The sequence below is a fragment of the Glandiceps talaboti genome, chromosome 16 (assembly GCF_964340395.1).
Source record: "Glandiceps talaboti chromosome 16, keGlaTala1.1, whole genome shotgun sequence".
Classification (NCBI taxonomy): domain Eukaryota; kingdom Metazoa; phylum Hemichordata; class Enteropneusta; family Spengelidae; genus Glandiceps; species Glandiceps talaboti.
Window position 1 is genome coordinate 743,613 of NC_135564.1, and position 21,716 is coordinate 765,328.

At 34.2% G+C, this 21,716-nt stretch overlaps 1 protein-coding gene across 9 annotated transcripts in view; it reads left to right on the forward strand.

Moving 5' to 3' along the window:
- The first annotated feature begins 2,742 nt into the window (after positions 1–2,742).
- Positions 2,743–21,716, forward strand: part of LOC144447817 (CLIP-associating protein 1-like) — a 95,739-nt gene continuing 76,765 nt past the window's right edge. For all 9 annotated transcript variants that reach the window (XM_078137905.1, XM_078137913.1, XM_078137909.1 and 6 more), the window contains exon 1: positions 2,743–3,487. In XM_078137905.1, the coding sequence (XP_077994031.1) occupies positions 3,308–3,487 (180 nt within the window). In that variant the 5' untranslated portion in view covers positions 2,743–3,307. The remainder of the gene's footprint in view (positions 3,488–21,716) is intronic.

Consider the following 21,716-nt stretch of genomic DNA (forward strand, 5'->3'; position numbering starts at 1 on the left):
TGTGTGTGTGTGTGTACATAAAATCTTACCTTGTTACATCAGCTGTCTCTATAGTGTGATAAACACATGACTAGAATTGTACATGAAGTATGCAGGTTTAAAAATATTGCTGTTCGACTTTAAAATAAACAAGACATGATTGGTTATCAGTGCCATAATTTATTCAACAACAAGTGTGGTATTATTGACCATATATGGTCCGCAATGCCTTATTTGGTCAATGGTATCATATTTAATGTATGAGACCATATTTGGTATATGATGCCATATTTAGTGAAATGTACCATATTGGTACATATGAAATACCCTATAAGATAAATAACACCATATGCATCAATTGCTGTGATATGAAATAACAATTTGCTTTTGAAGTTTCACTTTGTTATATTTATAACTTGTATTCTTATAAGTGTCTTCACGTTTGATGACATTTTTTATTGTGAACTACATTGAATAACTTTGAAAATAACAAAGCTGTAAGAGTCGTTGTGTGTGATGATAAAACAATACCTGTCCCATAGCTTGATCTGTTCTGTATGCAGAAACATAACTGACTTGTTACACAATACCCCCACTGCCATTAAACAGCCTTTACTGCTGTATAATAGTAACTAGAATATGCATCTACCCCTAGATCATCTTAGCCATAATATCTTTGTGCTTGCTTTGAGACTACAGTAGTGTAAGTTTTTCTACACTTGTGAACATGTTGGAGATTAAGTATTGAAAGCTGCATGCCACTGTATATTGTTGATAGTGTGTAGTGGTGTGTGAGTACTGTCAATTCACCATGGCTTGATATCTGATTTGATTCTCTTATGTAAATGACATGCATGGCAAACAAATGTGGTTGATGTAAATGCAACTGAGCATTTCCAAATATGGTTGGTGATATGTAAATTTACATGCAAATGAGTACAAGTGCAGTATATTATATGTAAATATACATATATGCAAATGAGTCAGTCAAAACAAGTTTGATTGTCAAGTCGGGTTAATTTTTTATGTGAGAAAATAAATGTTTGGAGTAGACAGATCAGCATGGAAGAATTGTAATCAGTTGGTTAGGATAAATATTCATTGGTTTCTGAACACTGGAAATCATGGATGAAGCAGAACAAGATTTTACAAACATAAAAAAATTGAAAGTTCATTTGTCACTTAATCATAATCATCATAGTATTTTAGTGTAGTACTAGTGTCAGTACTTTCTGTGTGTATTGCTTTCATATGGTCTACCTTTTAAGTATTCCTATTTCAGTGGATGAGATATACTGAGCTGTATATTTCCTGTAATAAAATGAATTATTTTATGAAAATTTCAGATGAATGATATTTTATTAGCACAACTGAATTGAGATGTAATAGCAGGTGTGTGTGTGTGTGTGTGTGTGTGTGTGTGTGTGTGTGTGTGTGTGTCTGTATTTGCAGGCGTGTGTTTTTGTGTATGTATGTGGCTCTCTATTTGCAGGTGTGCGTGTGTGTGTGTGTGTAAATGAAAGTACAACAAACATGTTGACTGCCCTATTATTTGTTGGGGAGTCTCCTTATAGGATGTCTAGTTGGGAAATTCTTCAAGAAAAGATGATCGCACATTGTGTGTGTGTGTGTGTGTGTGTGTGTGTGTGTGTGTTGGGTAAAATATGTTTAACTAAAAAGAAATCAATCTCAAGAGTGAAAGGGCAGAATTGTTTTATATATGTCAGAGAAGTTCCTGGGGATTTCTAAATGAAAAGGTTGATGAAAACAATAGAAAAACAAAAATATCTCATGAAAGGGTTAAATAGATCAGTGAAAAGTGTTATCTGAGCTGGTGCAAGTTGTGGGTCACAATGAAATCCACAAACTATTACTTTAAGGAATGTGTAATGTATGAATATGACTGAGGAGTAGCTTTGTGTAAGTCCTCCTGGCAACGAGCTCAACAAACCAAAATGACAAATGCTAGTATACTATTTTGATTTTATTTTAGGTGATGAGTAACCTCCTATCCATATAAAAACTCTGAAAAAAAGACCCATCCTCCCCGCCATGCGTGTGACCAACTTCTTACCTCTGCAGTGATAATACGTCAAATTGACATGTTGAGGGCGCTGTTGATCTCGTAATATATATCGACTACAAAAATGACGATGTGGCAATGGATAAGAAATTGTATAAACTTTACATGTTTATACAGAAATGTATGCAAATTTACAGCAGTTCACAATTTTTTTTCAGCGAAAAACATTGAAGGGTTACACAGTTCTTTTACCATAGGAAAATGTTAATCCTTTTTCCCCTAAAATATTTTCCTGTTCAACAAATAATATCTTGCAATGACAGTTATCTAAAATCAAAGTTGTTTAATTAATATTAACCAATTGTGTAGTTTATGCTAATAATGTTTATTGTTAAAAAACAAACAAACAAATGATGGTATTGTATATTGGTGAAAATGATATGTAGTTTATTTGTTGTATTTCATTTATTAGATGGGTACAATACACACAGTAAAAATATGCGCAAAGCTATATTTTAGTTTTTTAAGCCAATACATTTTTAATTTTGGTCCTTTCATATTGTACACGTAAGCTTGTTATTCGGTATCAGCCCGGGGTATTAGTTGCAACATGGCACAACGAAAGGCAGGATCGACAACTAGTGCATACCGCCCTCAATCAAAACTCTCGCAAAATACAGTGGGTGCGAGGATTACGAAACGAGATTAACCCCATACGTGACGTCAAATTTCAAACTTGGTCAACATGGCGGCTACACTGAGAGTGATTTGCCCGTACAATAACAGTTGAAATTTAGCATCGAATTTTGCACGATCGCCGAGTTTGATTGTCGAGGAGAACTTGTGAACACTACATACTGCTGCCGATGTGTTGCATAATGGTACGGATGACTAGTTCTCTCTAGCCGTGTGTAATTGATAAACCATGTGAGCGTAAGTTGTTGAACTTGACACTCGTAATAGTACAACACAGCTGATCGAGCGCGTCAATAATAATAACCACATCTGTACTTTGGTTATTGCTTGAAGGATATATCTAAATATCACGGTAGCGGACCACGTTCTGGAAAAGGTTAACATCTCACAGGCGGAAGAGTGATTTTTTGTCATCATCAACCCGGGAACGGATTTTTTAGTTGTGATTTCCGGCAATCATTCTCATCGAAGCCCGTGTGTACATGCGTGTGTAACCACAAAGAAAATTGTGCTATTTCATGTACCCTCAGAAATCTAACAGTGGTTTTGAATACCTGAGAAATAATTTTGCATTTTACATTAAGTTAGTTTAACTATCTAAATAGCATAATGTCTACTTTTCTGGATGATATCTGTCCTATGGTGCTGCAACAGGACATACACAAGCGACAAGCAGCAGGACAATCTATTTTGGAATACCTACAAAACCCCAAAAATCCACTCGAATGCGAAACGTGGGATAGATTTATTGATGGACTTGGACATTGGGTTAACAGCAGTAATTATAAGGTGAGTTTGGTGGTAAGATTTTGAGATTTCAGTCGGAGAGAGTGCACGGCCATGCATGTTTTGTCATGACCGAGTTGTTAATTAGAATAAGAATACCCTTGTGATCGTTACACATGTGGGAGAAGTCCTGTCCGTGTAATTGTGATTAGCGATTTAAGGACAAATGCCGCCAGCATGATGCATTGTCTTGTGTTGATGACTGAGATCACCAGACATACATCTGAATGCAGTGTTTTGTACAAGTATCAAACTTGGGGTCTGTCAGCCATGTCATCTTATTTTGACATGTCACAATGTGACCTACTAATCTCGGAATAGAAAGAACAATTTGAAAAAAAAGCAAGAAGAAAAACAAACAATGTCTTCTCTTCTGAGAGTACACTCATTAATTTGGCAAGTTTTAGAGCTATGTATAGCTAGAGAATGAAGTAGAGCATTTTATTGGCCACTCAAAAAAAAAGTAATCTATACATCTGCAAAAATAATTATGGTAGGATGAGTTGCATACTTTGTATGTTTACTGTTGAAGACTGGTATGTGATTCATACCACAGCGGTCATCATGTCTCCTTTGTTGCTGGGTCAGAATACAGCCAGGCTGACAAACACCCAATAACTCAGATTACATTGTTGCTTTGTTATCAGGTTGTAATCAACTTGATGGATAACTATTGAAGTTTATTTTGATTTGTCACAGAATATTGTCTTCCCTTTAGTAAATACTGTAGAACTAATTTGAAATTTCAAATTCTGAAATTTTAAATACAATTTTTTCCATAATGAAAGTATTCCCAAAGTGAATAGGTCAAATCAGTGTGTTGATAATATTATGATGTACTAGTATCTTGCAGTTTTTGTGATGGTAGCATAAATAATCACAAACTAACTAGTCCAACCATGGACTGACTATTGCAAACAAGAAATATGTCTGTTATCAAATCTAGAACCTTGAAAGTTGAAGGAGCGTTACATGTAGTTATGTTTATGTAGCAGTCTATAAATTAGAAACCTTTGGTGAAAAGCTGGATGTGTTTGCATACAACAATCCACCTGATCAAAATAACAAAAATCTAGACAAAAAATATGTAAGAACAGGTACTAATAGTAATATGAAATTATCACCAACAATGCAACAACACAAAATGAATTCATTGAGAGATTTAATATATATCTATTTTTAGAAGAAGTTGTTTCACTGAAATGGTATTTCTCATATCATTGGCAAAGTATGTCTTTTGGAAAGAATTTTAATGGACGACTTATCCAGTGTAAGCTTTGAGGGAGAGTAGAGCTGAACATTTGCCAACTACAGTGCAGTATTACTATTACTAACACTGTAACAGTTACTCCACTATCATGTATGTACATGTCTATGGTCTAGTGTACAGGTTTAATGTCTTCATTACACTCCGTTGGTTATGGCTTTAACCTTGGTTTGATGTCCATTCAAATTGTCAAGTAGCAACTTGGAAGTATGTACATAATGTCAATTTATACATGATCTAAAACACTACCACTCCAAATCCAATGTATATGTGACCAGATTTGTAGAAGGTTTGGTCAATATATTATGTAACAATTACAAAATAAAATAAAGTTCATATACACCTCTAGTAGAAAGAAAGAAAAAAGAAAGAAAACATATATACATGTATGCATTAAAAAATATATGCATTTATGATATTTAATTATATTTGCAGTCTATATAACCTGGAATCCATATGAATGTGGTTTTGAATTCATTATTCCCCAAAATTCAAAATTCCCATTCACCTGGCTACAGGCCATAGAAATCTGGGCACTGCATATTCTGTACTGTATGCAAAAGATTTCCTAACCCCCCACCCCCACCCCTTCCTATTTAACTTTTTATGGAATCTATGTATATGAAAAGTCATACATATGATGTATAGGTGTATAGTGATTTGTAATGTAGGAAGGAGTAGTGAATCTCATCCCATTGTCAAATGGCTTGTATTCTGGAAATTGTTGGTTGCCTCTTATTGTGTGTTTTAACAAAGATGTGACTTGTATATGTCAGTCCATTTCAAGTATGATAATACAAGTATTTGATATAACTAGATGATTAATTAGAAATATTATACAGTATTGGTTTTCATATCCATTTCCTCTCAAAATTACAAAGGGAACTAAATTCAGTTTGAGACTAGAAAGGGGAATTCATATTAATCTGTCTTTGTGTTTGTAAGTGGTAAGAGACAGGTGTCTGTGACATGCATAGTTAAATAGTATTCAGACGGAAACAGTTCACTTTCCTCTAGTCTCTTTGTTAGCTGCTGTCATATTTTCAGTTTGCAAGGCACGTTCGCCTTCTGGTTATTGTGATAAGTGATTACAGCGGCGTGGGTTCAGTCCCAGACAGAATTGTATGTGACAACAATTTGACATGACAATCTGTAAACAAAACTACTGTTCTTTCTTTTGATAAATATTCAGAGTTGAGTGAATAAGAGAAGAAAAGAAATCATTTCAGATCTAATTTTTGTTATTTCCAACAGTTGTAATGTAATATTTAGATTATGACATCACTCTCACAAAGTGAAACTAGTTCATCATTTGGTGATCTAGAAAGTTCAATGACCAACAAAATGTTTGAATAATACAACAGGGACAAATTGTTATGCAGTGTTATACCAACAATTGGCACTATAAAAGTTCTAATGGCTTTTCAATTCACAAGGTCTTGAATGTCATTGTTAGATATATACCCCATTGTTATGAGACCTATATTGTTCATCTTCTGTAGAACTTTTCGAAAATCATTGCACACATACAAATGAATAAATTCAACTTTGTACAGTTTTCACATACACTAGAAAAAAGTTCAGGTACACATGTACTTGTCTCTGCCATTATTGGGACTATATTGGGAAAATATACGAAAAATTATAAATTTCAAGTTTATTTTGTTTGTAATGGCATGTTTGTTTCTGTGTTCTGTAACATTGATAAATTCTGTATGCGAATTGAAAGAGAGTGCAAAAGTTTAACTATTCTATGGTCTAGAATGACGTAGAATTTAGAAATGAAAGTTTGACATGAAGCAGAACGAAACTGTACAATTACGTCATCTCACTTCCTGAATTCTAACATCAGCCATTATGAACTCTTTCTCTGTACATGACATTATATATTATAAGAATTGTCCTGGGGTAAGATTACAGTGTATGGAATCAATGATAATAATTTGTCCTCTCTAAATTACATACTATACAGACCATCTTGAGGCTTAGACGTACTAAAGTACATTGTGAAGACCTTCATGGCTACTGTACATACAAATCACAATGCATGTGATATTACAATAGTGCTGCCCATTCACCAAGAGAGGACAACATTTGTGCATGAGTGCATATCACTTTACTTACTAATAGTTGAATAGCTTGGTTTGGAAAATTGAAATAACTCTTGTGTAAATTGTCATTTTGTAGTTGTTTCATGGACTCACACGGTAAATACTAGTTACACGTGTGGTGAAAATAACTAAATATGGTTTGCAAGTGTTATACCCTTATGTATTCTTATTCCCCTGGTTATCATTATTTTTCAACAACTCTGAAGCATATTATACTATGGTGAAAGAATAACAATTTCAATTACTAATGTACACATGTACAAAACTGGCCAGGATGTACATATAATTTCTAAAAATATATTTTGGTCTTGACCATACAAATTGGGGTTAATTAGTGTACAGTGAGTAGATCAGAGACTTGGCTAACTGGATTAACAATGCTGTTTGGCCTAGAGTACTTAGCCTAGTATTTCACAAAACAGCATTGTAAAGCTTAGTCCATAGACCCACCCTCCACCACTTGGTGGAGGGTCTATGCTTAGTCAGATAGACAAAGTCTGGGCTATGTAGTGTGTAGAATTCAAGTCTGTGGGCTGTGTAGTGTGTAGAATTCAAGTGTGTGGCTGTGTAGTGTGTAGAATTCAAGTCTGGGCTGTGTAGAATTCAAGTCTGGGCTATGTACATGTAGTGTGTAGAATTCAAGTCTGTGGGCTGTGTACTGTGTAGAATTCAAGTCCGTGGTCTATGTGGTGTGTAGAATTCAAGTCTGGGCTGTGTAGTGTGTAAAGTCTGGGCTATGTAGTGTGTAGAATTCAAGTCTGTAGGCTGTGTAGTGTGTAGAATTCAAGTCTGTAGGCTGTGTAGTGTGTAGAATTCAAGTCTGTAGGCTTTGTAGTTTGTAGAATTCAAGTCTGTGCTGTGTAGAATTCAAGTCTGGGCTATGCAGTGTGTAGAATTCAAGTCTGGGCTATGCAGTGTGTAGAATTCAAGTCTGGGCTATGTAGTGTGTAGAATTCAAGTCTGTAGGCTGTGTAGTGTGTAGAATTCAAGTCTGTAGGCTGTGCAGTGTGTAGAATTAAAGTCTGTAGGCTGTGTAGTTTGTAGAATTCAAGTCTGTAGGCTGTGCAGTGTGTAGAATTCAAGTCTGTAGGCTGTGTAGTTTGTAGAATTCAAGTCTGGGCTACATGTATGTAGTATGTAAAGTCTGGGCTATGCAGTGTGTAAAGTCTGGGCTATGTAGTGTGCAGAATTCAAGTCTGTGAGTTGATGTAATAAAGTGTACATATAATTCATTTATTAGCACAGTTTATAGTATTTCATTGAAATGCTTGACTATGAATTTAGACATTTTGATTAATTACATTTTATTTTTGTTCAACATCTGGCTGGCTGTCTGTGATGCTAAAAATAGTTCACAGTAGGAACATTTCACAGTCATGGTTTGCAGTATTTCCTCCCCAAATAATGAACATTTATTTGTGATATTTCAGTGAACAATATAAAATGATTTAAACTGAAGGCTGAATTCACACTTTTTATGCCGTAGCATAGATTTTTTTCCTAATTTTGAGGGTAGGTGTCAATACAAGCTGAACTAGTAAAGGAAAGAATGGACTCTGTGACTGCATGCAGTTTCTAATAGATAGTATATATGTGAACAAAGGCAAGCAATTAGCATTTGTCATTGAGAATAGCACAGTGCCTGAAAGTGAGACAAGAAAATGACCCCCATATGTCTACAAAATACTATACTTTTCTGTCTGTTCATGAAATAGATTCATAGCGTTTGCTGATATGGAGACACAGGTTTCAAACAAAATCAAGAATTTGTTTTATTTTTGACACTAATTGCCATGTTCCCCAACACAAAACGGGAACTGGACTGTATCAATAAAACTGAACTCATACAGCACTCACTAGGCAATGGCCCTTTCACAGATCAGCAACTGTATACAGAGCTATCAATTTACAGACATCACAAATCTATGAATACATATTTTAGAAATATAAACATATGTTTCATGTAATTTGAATAAGTTATAGTCATAATGTGTCCTTTGAACTCGGTGTGACCTTTGAATATATTCAGTCTATCTCTACACAGCCTGTAAAAGTAATGGTGTGAAAGTGGTACCTTATCCACTGCTCAATCAATAATTTAGTACCATTGATTGCCCTCTCTCTGAAAAGTGAATGGCTCATTGTAAACAAAGCTTTGTACTAGGCCCTTTAAATTGTCAAACCCCAAGTGTACAGAGTTAAGAAAAGAATGGGTGAATATTTGATTGTTTGAGGTACATTATATTGGTTAGTTTTTTAAGTATCTTACTGGGTTTATTGTGATGGCCATATTTTTGCAGTCATCAAGCCCATAAATAGGTTGTCTAAAGTTCGTATTTTATAGTACACACACTCTCTAGTTCATGAGTTTCAATCAGTATTTTTGCAAAGGTTTCTAAACCCTGGCAACACAGAGTGGAAATCTGGTTAAATTTTTATAAAATGTACATTCCATACCTTCTACAGTAATTTTATTTGTGACATTGAATTGAGTGAAGTCATTTACTGTAACATCTAATGTGTATAATGTTATATAGATATGCAATATATATATATAAATGTCGCCAGATGATAGTCCTGGCCAGACAATACTGATTTCTACCAACACCATATATGGATAAATGTTATCTTAATAGACTGCAGTCTGTTGGGTTTTATACTCCTCGTGTCTGGCATTATACTGTTTCATCTTGATATGTTCTTGTCTGTCGTGTCATTTCAATCAACTAATGTCCATACATGATACGATTTACTCCTTGCAACTTTACAGGAAAGATATAGAATGGTATTTATATAGTAGTCTGTGATAGAGATATAGTGTTTTTGATCAGCTGACAGTTGCACACACACACACACACACACACACACACACACACACACACACACACACACACACACACACACACACACACACTCATGCACACACATACACACACATACATATATAACAAGTTGGGTAAGGTACAGTACTGATGTCTACTTCAGTCTCAGAGATCAGACGTATTAGTGTTGGTCATGAGGGTCTATTTCTTGATGTAGATCTAGTACAATAGCATTTGAAGTCTGTTAACTGTTTCCAAACCCTTAAACATAAATGAAGTTGTTTGAAGTGTACATGTAGTTTCATTTCATCAGGAATGTTTTCAGAAGTATAAGAGTGTTCTCATGGCCTCTTTTACCTTGCTCAGGGAGTTCATAGAAAAAACAAGAAGGCTTAGTATTGTAGTTACCATTCAATGATTTGTCAAGAACAACTTTGAAATAACAAGGCCTAGTAGTACCTCTCATACGTTGATCACAGAAATTACAAGAAAATGTTCATGCTATCTTTGTTAAAGAAAACACAGAAATTACAGGACATGGTGTTCTGTAACCTTATTATTCAGGGAGAACACAGAAATACAAGAGTTCCGTACCCCCATTATGTGTATGTGTCAATTGTTCAGATAAAACATTATGATAATGTATGAAAAGAAGTGTTGTCAGTATCCGATATTTTTACATTTGACAAGACAAGACAAGACAACATATAAATTGGATGGTGTTCTCAATCAGCTATAACTTATGGAAGAATAGTGTATTCTGTACATAACAACTTAAGAGATTGGAGTGTCTCACAGGAGAAGACTGATCAATGCAATATAAAGGAAAGCATTACATATAGTGAGAGCGAGGGGTTAAGGTGTCAATAGTTGATTGAGTTGATTTAAGACAAACTAAAAAAATTATGAAAACTACCAAATTCATTTAGTGTGATAATATGGGCCAATAATACAAGAAGACATAAAATAATGCAATACTACCATGTACATACATTGACTTATTTTGTCATGATAGATACTAACAAAGTAGTCAATAATCTTTCATTTCTAACTTTCACCATGCATCTGATCCTTACGTATATACATGTACTGACTAGAGTCAAATCAATCTAACTGGAAACTGGTAGATTTCTGAATAGTTAGTGATAAGTGAATGTGCAACAGAATTGCACATCATGATCATATAATTTTATGTAAAAAAAGAGACGGTTAAATAAATAATGTAATTCTAAATATGAAAAGTTGTCCAGGGACCAGACCTTTATAAACTAGTGGATTCCACTTCATGATTTTTGAAAACAATTATTATTAATCACCATAACAATGTGTATTGTTGTTATGCAAATGTCTTCCAGCTGTGTCATTTTTGTTTGGGGAGAATGCTGAATATATTGACTGCAGAAATATGAGACACTTTTGTTGTGGTCTGGTCCTAGAGTACAATTGTGCATCAAATTATATACATGTATATGGTAACAGTACACAGGAAATGGGTTCAATCTTGTCTGTTGTAATTATTATAAAAAAAACAATTGCTCCGTTTTCATTTCTTTTGTTTTTTCCAGTCCTTATTTTCTTTTAGAATATCAAATTTCTTCTAACCAAGGTATATAAAACCATAAATTGGTCTTTTTTGAAAATTAATATGACATAACAACTCGCAAAATGGTATGACCTCAAAAATACATTTTCCCTTACAGAAACTCACTCTATATGTGCACCTCTGGCTCAGTGACCCCATGATCTCATCATTGGTAGGATCAATGTAAAAATATTGGCACAATATCAAAAAATAGTTATTTAATTAATTTATCAATAACATTAACTATTGCCATAATTCTATGGTTTTGGGTAAATGAAAAGATGTGATAGTGATGAACTTCTGTCTTTACAAAATGTATGTTACCCCATAATTAAAATTCAACTGGCTGTAATAAAAGATTTGCTTGCAAGTGAACAAAACAATATTTGACACCTGGTATGTATAACAATCCAGGGAAAGCATAATACGTGTGTGTGATATTAAGTTCAACTGGAAATAATGACTCAACTAAACTGCCATATCACATATTGTCTTGTTGTTATCATACATAGTGTCTAGAAGTAATAGGCCAGTATGAAATATGTAGGGTTCTTAATCTAGAATGTGCTGTAGAAATAAACTCTGTAAATTTTTGCTATGACTTTGTTCAATAAAACTCTTACCTGTTCTTAATTAAAATAAATAAAAAAATCGGGGGTCACCATACTTATTTTTGAAATAGATGTCACAAAGATATCAAAATTAGTTATTTTAGAATCCAATATGGCCACCATCCAATATGGCTGTAGAATCCAATATGGCCGTTGAACACTGGTTATGTTTTGTGTGCAAATTGAATGCATGCTGGTCAATGCAGGCACTGATTTTAGGGTGTATACCATAACATACAAATTCCATATTATGCATACAGCTACATACATCAGTTTACCAATAGATGATTCATTGCAGCTCATACAACTGTATCAAATCTAACAAAAAGTTTTTAAAAAATGTGTCCAGTTATAGCTAGTGCAGCTTCAAAGACCAGAATACAATTTCATTTTGACAATAGTATTATTGATAGCTTTGTATGTGTGTTGCTCATAGCAAGGTGTGTTGGGATTCTATTGTTGTAAAATTGCAAAGTTTAACATCCATCAATAATTCTTAAAGTTCCATACGACACAGGTTACTAAGATATGCTGTGTGTTTGTGTATCTAGTCTACAAGCAATATACCATAGTGTATGCTGTGTGCTTTATTAGGGTTATAGTTTACAGATTTGGTATGTCTTAACATGCCAGATATACATGGTATTGCCAAGATTTACTGTTGAACTACACTTTGGATATCCTCAAAATTGAAATGAGTAAGTTTCAGATTGTGTGAATTTGGTTGGTGAGATACAGAAGTCGGAATTATAAACCTAACCATTGGCAACACATATCATTTGTTTGTGAACTTTATCAAATTGTCAAAGTGTACTCAAAACACCTACTCGTGCACAGAATTTTCTACAATATCATTTTGAGTGTTATTCGATGGTACCTTTATTTTATCATTCAAATATACCAAATATGTCAGCCGATATATGTCAAGTTAAATTGACCTTTATGGGTGTATTATGCTATGATTTATATATTGGAATACGCATACAAAGGTTATACCATCAAATATACACCAAAATTATGGTGCACATCCTTCAAGTTCCAAGGCAGATGTTTGTTTTTTTTTGTTTTTTTTTGTCTTTTTTTGGGTGAGGGGTGCGGGGGGAGGTACATGTAATCTAGTGCTATCCCATCTCTCTTTGCAGACTGTGGGGGAGGAGGGCATTTACAGACTTTCTTGACATCATCATTGATGTCCAATTTTTATTGTCTGATGGAAACTATTAAATACTACAACACAACACTACAATCACGCCAGTCTGATTAATTTCTTTATCAGCATCTAGGTCAGAGGTCAAGATGGGGTAGCTCTTTGTGTCAGGTCAAATACCTTACCTGTATGCTAACATGTATGGGTGTGCCTACAAGAGCTGTATAAATCTCAAATACCTGTCAAATTCAACAATGTGTACAAAAACAAATATAACACATACAGCAAATGGTGTCATTATAGAGTTAATAGGTGGAGATAGTAAATTTTTATCATAATACAACTTTTCTGATAATTGAGTCTATGTCTGTTGACAAAGGTATGGCTTAGTTCGTGTTGAGCATAACGATTATCCAGTCAGCGCAAAACATTCATTTTAATACAGTGATCATTGACGTCATGGAAGACATTCTAAAGAATCATTTATTATCAAATTTCTGACGGATGGTATTCTGAAATTCCAGTGTTGCTTTGGTTGGGCAACATTTCAAATAATTGACATATTGTGTGGATGGACTCAAGAAGTCAAAGTTCAAAGGTCAATGTCAATATTAAAGTGTCCCTATGACCTAGAGCTACTTAGAGAAATATTTCTTACTCTCAATAGGGTAATGATGTGAGTGTGATAGTTTCTGTGTTTGTAAAGAGATAGGCAATCGTTGGAATCACAGTCAAACAAAGATTGGTATGTTTACATCCAGTGATGGAAGATGACCTAGTGTTTTGAATTTGATATAGTTTAGAAAATTGAAGGGAGAATTTCAGATAACAGAGAAATTGTTGCATGATATTTAATAATATCTATGATGTATGAATGGAGTCATTCTCTACTTCAGCGAAAATTATGAAACAATGTGAAAAGTTGAAACCATGTCACACTCGTATCTATTTTCTATTTCAGGTGATGTTTCAGCAATAACATCAAACTAAACACAGATCATGTAGATCAAATGGAAATACGTCATCATATCTTAGTTTCATATTTCTAGTTTCCTTTTCTAAAGTGACCCCAAGGAGTATGTAAGCAACTTAACTAAATCCCTGTTTTTCAGCCTGATTTCCTGACTATTTTACTGTATTGTACAGTTATGAAATGACAGGTCCTACATCAAGTGTATTTGCAAGCAATATAGTAGTTTATAGCCTACAACTATATTTATTTGGAATTTCCCAGCACATTACATGTAGTTGTTTCACAGTAGATTGTAGTGGTTGACCACCAAGCTACATGTACATGATACATGTAGTACATAGTTGTAGACTTAAAGGATAACTGATACTACTACTATTAAGTGATCCTCAGTGCCATTTTGATTTTTCGGAAATTTGCTGTCCTTTCACTCAGTGAGGACAACTGAAATTCTAAAAATCAAAATGACATGCTGTTAGGATAGCTGAAATAGTAGCACAGCTGTCCATGAAGACTATAGGTGGGCTTATGTAGTATGTGTTAATCACAGAACTTATTGTAATCATACTGTGTATTTGTTCTGTATATCTCAAGTTGTTGTATGTTACCAAAGGTAAGTTTTAGGTGTTATAAACTAGACACACTGTACAATGTACATGCAGTAAAATGACTCCTCTCAAAACTATTTATGTCAAGTCCCATTTACAAACGTATATCTGCCTGGTGAACTAATTTTGCCAACTGGATAGTTTGATGATAGCAATAGCTCTGATGTTCAGCTCTAAATGTCATTCTCTGTGTGTTTATTTTATGATGTAATATTGTATATTAAAATCATTTTGAATAGCTACAGTGTGTTTTTGTTCAGGGAAGCAAGTGTAGTCGGTAAAATCTACCTGAGTTCCCAAGCATATTACACCATAGTTGGAAAGGTATGCAACATTTTACCGCCCCAATCCCCCATGCAGGTTTTACCACAACCGCCCACCCTCCCCCTCCACCCCTCATAATCAGGGCTCTCATACTTTGCAAAGCACTGAAGCTAGCAATGAATTGTCTTCATGTTACATGGCTAAGTATTAGTATTACCCAAACATCTAACTTGCAATAAGTAGTTTTGAAGTTATGACTTTCATGAATATATTATATAATAATATATCTAAATATGGTGATATGGTGATCTTTAGTGAACTGCAGACTTGTATACCGCTGTCAGTCTTTGTAGTCTGGCCTTTCACTAATGGTAAGGTCATTGACTCATAGTAATGGTATGCCAATTCTCTTTCTGCATAAAAATAACTGATTGTAAACCATGTCTGTTGAGTTACAAGTCATACAGAACCCCAGAGACATACACTCATGTAATAAAATCCAAAGTTCTTTGCTTTTACACACTTTATAGGTAAATAAAGGTCAACAAATCAAGTAAAGTTATGTGGTTCTCCATCTTGTCATCTTATCTATTCAGTATTGCCATAGGCATCCAAATGTAATAATCATATTAAATTTAAAAAAATTATCCTAAAATGTGAATAATTACAGAATACTTTCATGCGTTCATTTTTATAAGGACTCTAATTAATTTCTGTAGTTATAATGTCAAGAATATATAGTTCATGGTTCCAAGAATCACTAGGACAGAACAATATATACATGTAGTTCATGGTTCCAAGAATCACTAGGACAGTACAATATATACATGTAGTTCATGATTCCAAGAATCACTAGGACAGTACAATATATACATGTAGTTCATGGTTCCAAGAATCACTAGGACAATACAATATATACATGTAGTTCATGGTTCCAAGAATCACTAGGACAGTACAGTATATACATGTAGTTCATGGTTCCAAGAATCACTAGGACAATACAATATATACATGTAGTTCATGGTTCCAAGAATCACTAGGACAGTACAGTATATACATGTAGTTCATGGTTCCAAGAATCACTAGGACAATACAATACAGTACAATACAGCTCTATATTATTGTACTGTCCCAAGATAAGTATCAATAAAAGTGACTCTCTGAGGGACAGTCTTTTTTTAGTGAAATGCAATGTATCCTTGATTATACATAGTTGGGACATACAATGTAGAGAGGTACAGATATGTAAATAGATTAGCTTGGGACATAGAGAGGTACAGATATGTAAATAGATTGGCTTGGAACATAGAGAGGTATAGATATATAAATAGATTGGCTTGATTTTAATGTTCATAACAGTATTGCACTGTATTCTATATTTTGACAAATAATTGATCTTTAGAGTAGTTTAAACACAGCCCTGGTAATTAGTGTAAGTCTTAATTTACATAATAATTGGTATATTGATTAGGAAGGGTTCATTAATTATGCAGGGTGAAACAACATGAATGAACCTTTAATTGTCATTGGTTCCATAGTTTGTGAAAGTGACAACAGAAATCACTTGACTGCACTAAAACAACAGGTTTAAGGTCTTTGTTGTGTTTGTTTACAGTTTAGATAGACATAAATAAAAACACAACTCCTAGTTGAAAGCAGTATTGTGTATGGGTTTATAAGATATTTATTTACTGGCAGTTACTGTATCTACAATATTGATGAGTTTGTTGACCACATGAAGTGTGATCCTTACTAATTCCATATGATAATACATCAGTATGCTTTCTATTGTAATTTTTTTTTTGTTTTGGTAAAAATCCTAAAAAATTGGTTTTCTTTGTGAGTCACCATATACCCATAGTAGAGATAGTGCTAAGAGACACCAAATGTTGATGCGTCACAAGAAATTGCTGTGCATCAGTGGTGTGTGTCAAATTGGCGTAGAGGACACGCAGGTCACCACATACATGTAGACTCATAGTGTAAGGGGTAGACACCAAAGTTTGGCACTTCAGGTGATAATGCTGTACATCAGTAATATATCAAATTGGCTTAGAGGACATGCAGGTCACCACATACATGTAGACTCATAGTGTAAGGGGTAGACACCAAAGTATGGCACTTCAGGTGATAATGCTGTACATCAGTAATACATCAAATTGGCTTAGAGGACACGCAGATCACCACATAGACTCATAGTGTAAGGGGTAGACACCAAAGTTTGGCACTTCAGGTGATAATGCTGTACATCAGTAATACATCAAATTGGCCTAGAGGACACGCAGGTCAACACATAGTGTAACTGTAAGAGATAGGACCCTTAGGGGAACATCAAAGTTTGGCACTTCAGAAGATAATGCTGTAGACCAGTAGTATATCAGAATGCTTTAGAGCGCATACTGAATTGTAGGACACCTACATAGACCAATTACCAAAGTGGAAAATTTATACCTGCAGATGAGCAGAAAGTTCTAATTTGTAGCATGCAAAGTTAGGTTCTTTGACTAATACTACATTTCTGGTAAGAATGCCTTGACTGTTGAGTCAGGAAACTGATACACCTATAGTTACCAAATAGTGTAAATGATATAATTAGATAAGTATATGTGCCATCAAAGATCATGGCAGTATCGATACCTGTGAGATAAGTTGACAATATAACAGAATTATAACATCAAAGTTGCTGGTACTTCATGTTTCTGCATGCAAATCATCACCCTGCAGCAGTAGTGTTAGGTGCAAATCACTATGAATATGCAAATATATATGCAAATGATGAGTAGAATGTGTTTCATATGCAAATAACTATGAATATAGAAGATATATATGCAAATATTGATATTCATATGCAAATAGTCTGAGTGGAACCTTGTGTCAAATGCAAATAATTTCATGACTATAGAAATAGACATAGTGGTGATATTTTTCATATTTATGGAAATGTTTGAAATGGTGAAATGTGTATATCTGTCTGATGATATTCACATGAATACATGTAATTAATTTTATCTGTTTTCTTATCATGATTTAGTGAATGATTATGAAAGACAAGATTGATACAAAGCTATTAAAGATATGAATGAAGTGAATGAATGAATTTATGTGTCACAGGGAATGAGATTATCTTTATTAGTCACCTAAATTAACCTTCACGAAGTCACTTTGATGTATGACATTGCTAAGTTTGGCATCAAAAGTAGTCAGTGAATCATCCACTACACATGGTATATGTCATAATTAGAACTAGTCTAACCTTGTTTGTTATACACCATATGTGTTGTATAGCCTTGAATGTCATGTCCTACAGACCATAGCATTTCCTAAACACAGATGCAAAGGAGTGATAGTGTCCCAATTTAGGTAAAGTCTGTTAACTCAAAGTCAACATTGCACTTTCACTTTCTCTGTCATTACACTTACAGCTACAAAGTATAGAGTCACATATATACAAACTAAATACATTAAATTGCCTTTTTCACCAACCAAAAGAAAAATGTTTTGATATTTGCAGTCAGAACAATATGTAGATAATGCTAACAGCTCTACTCCACATTTTGAATGATCTAACATGGTAATTATTATATTCACCCCCCCCCCCCTGAATTAAACTGCTTTTCTTGTCCATCCCTATCTGACATGCCTTCAGAAAGAGAAGGACTTTACCATTGAGCTACAGCAGTGCAAAAGATGTGTCATTTATTGTAACTTAGGTAAACTATAGACCTTTTCTGTGTTTCTGAAAGCATAGACTGAGACTGTCTGTTTACACCATACAAGTTAGTTCTTGTACTTCACCAACCCCAGTAAACAAGATGTAATTATGTTATGTTTGGAAATAAGCTGTGTCAATTTGCTAGTAGAATTGGCGAAATGTGTACAACACAGTACAGCAGGTTGAGGTACATGCAGTATTATATTTGTGGATGTTGATTAGTATGTACAAGTTAACAAACTCTGACCATCTTGTATAAATACTGTCCTTTTGTACATGTATTTCCTAACGAGACTTTACATTGTACTAGTATTCTTCACTTTCTCAAATGATTGTAAACAAAATTCTTTACTTAATGATTGGTTCCTCTACAACAAATCAAGAAGTGATTTCAGTTTCGGTTATACAAGAGTCATTTGATACCTGCCAGACATGCACTATTCTAATGTGTACAGCGAGGCCATGGGAAAGTCTGTGGGTGAGTTGTACATGTCATGACAAAGTCTGACATCAAGTTATGACAGTCACAATGTCATAACTTGAAAGTAGAAATAATAAATATTTAAACATTTTTTATAATACACGTCTTTGATTACAACTGATCACATATCAAAACATTAGCATTTGATTGGATTACAACTGGTCCATGTCAAAACATTGCCATTTGATTGGATTACATCTGATCACGTCAAACAATGGCATTTGATTGGATTACAACTGGTCTCATGTCAAAACATTGGCATTTGATTGGATTACATCTGATCACATGTCAAACATTGGCAGCTGATTGGATTACATCTGATCACATGTCAAAACATTGGCTGGTGATTGGATTACATCTGATCACATGTCAAACATTGCCATTTAATTGGATTACAACTGATCACATGTCAAAACATTGGCTGGTGATTGGTGTTATGATATTACTTTAATTCATACTTCACATGCAGTGATATGTAAATGTTATATTATTGTAACTTGAAAATTTCCTAGAGCTGTCCTTACTAAGGAAATGTAGAGGAAATCTGCTAAGGTGATCTTAGTTTTGTCACATGTATTATCCGGTTGAAACTGAAAGTAGAATAATAATATTTGGGTACAATAAATCATATCACAAGCTTAGTTTATGAAATATTGAGCAAAAGAGAGGTGATATTGAACATTTGAAAACCATTGATATAAATTTTTTGTGCTTTTTGTGAGGTAGAATGTCCAGAAAGTAATCCCGTATTTCCTGTTTGAATGTGTACACCTTAGCTTGTGTGGTATATATGTAGTTAATACTTTGTATAAAAGTAGCACATGGTAGATACATATAGTTATTATAACAACTACTACTGTGCTAGTACCATAGTCCAAGCCTGGATCCAAGCTGTCAGCTGGAATGAAAACACTGCAGTCCAACCATGTGACTACTATGTATTAGTCCAGCCATGTGACTACTACCATATTAGGAACTTTAACCATATATGGTATAGTGTATAAATAAGAACAAAAAATTCAGTGTGTACATAAAAGATATCATTTTCATGCCACATAAAGCCATAGATGTAGAGTCATTACTCTGGCATATATACATATACAGACGTCATTGTATGATTGTAGCTTGAAGTAAAAATAGATAGTTGTATGAATTGTAATAACAGACTATTGTCGCTGGTAGGATTATGACTGTTATTATGTATTGAACTCCGATAGATATAATACAAAGGATACCGGAAACACATTGAAATTATATTATTCTGATTCCTTTATGCTGATTTTAATCAAATGTACATATAAATGTATGTTAGATGTATTCAGTATTTGATTTATGGCTGTCAGTGTTTTGTTGAAGGTGGGAACTTGGTTAAGTCTCTCCCCAGCAAGTTGAGGAATTTAAGGGCATTGTGTCGCAATAGATCCGTACCGAGGGTAATAATTGTAGAGCGCTTTGAGCACAGCGTGGGAAAACGTTATATAAGAACTAACACTATTACATTATCATTTATAAGTTGCCCAGGTGTTTTACAAGGAAGGGTGACCAGTCCCTCGTCAAAATTATAGGACAGAGTATTTTATCGTTAGTAAAAAGAATCTTAAAACCATTCTATGAATTAAAGGAGCATAATTTTAGACAAAATTTTGACTTTTCTGTGATGATTCTTCCCATTTACTAAAATCATTGAGTCAGCGCTGACCCATTTACTAAAATCACTAAGTCAGTGCTGTCCTATATTCATATTTAATCTTGAAAATAGCTTAGACCTTGTCATTACATAATTTACAATCCCAGTTGTATGATATGTCAACCATCATCATTTGATAAATCACCACATATTTCAGTTTGGAAACCACTGTAACAGAAAGAGGAAAAATACAGTAAAACTGACATAGTTACAATACATCGTATCATAATTGTAATGGAGGGAATTCTGGTAAAATGACTTGGGAATTCTGGTAGATTTTACCTGCTTACCATCCAGTGTGTGTACATGCGATGAACCCCCTCCTCCCCCTCCCAGAGATATTGTAATAGTACAAAATAATGCTATTCTTATGCATATTTTTATTTGAAATCAGTACATTTTCCCAACAATCCTAGCATTGACCTCTCCTGATGTAAATTCTTTACTGTTGTTGTCAGATAACAACTGTTATGAAAATCGTGAGGAGAGCCAAACATGAGATATCCATTGTACAAAACAACTCAATTAGCCATAACAAACACTCAAAGTGTATATGTATCCCAGTATAATAACCTGGAGAGACATTTGTACTTTTATTTATGCAGAGATATACTTTAACTAATGTCAAATATTCATTGGCAAGACTGTGCTTGTATACATGCAGGCATGTTTACCACAAGTCAAATAACACATTCATTGTATCTTTCAAAGCGTAACTAAACAGATGTCAAATTTAGTCAGTGCATCAGTGGACAAAACAATTTCAAACTATTTATGTGGATGTATCATTGTTTGTGCTGTAATGTGAGCAGTGTATCAAAGATCTAAGTATCTTGAGTAATGGGGTGTTGTTCTACATTTTTTTGTGTACAGCAAAATTTGGAACACAAACAATTCACCCATAGACAAAAGTACAACTGAGGTGATCTTGCCATGACATTTGACATTACAGCCAGTGCTGTATTTGTGT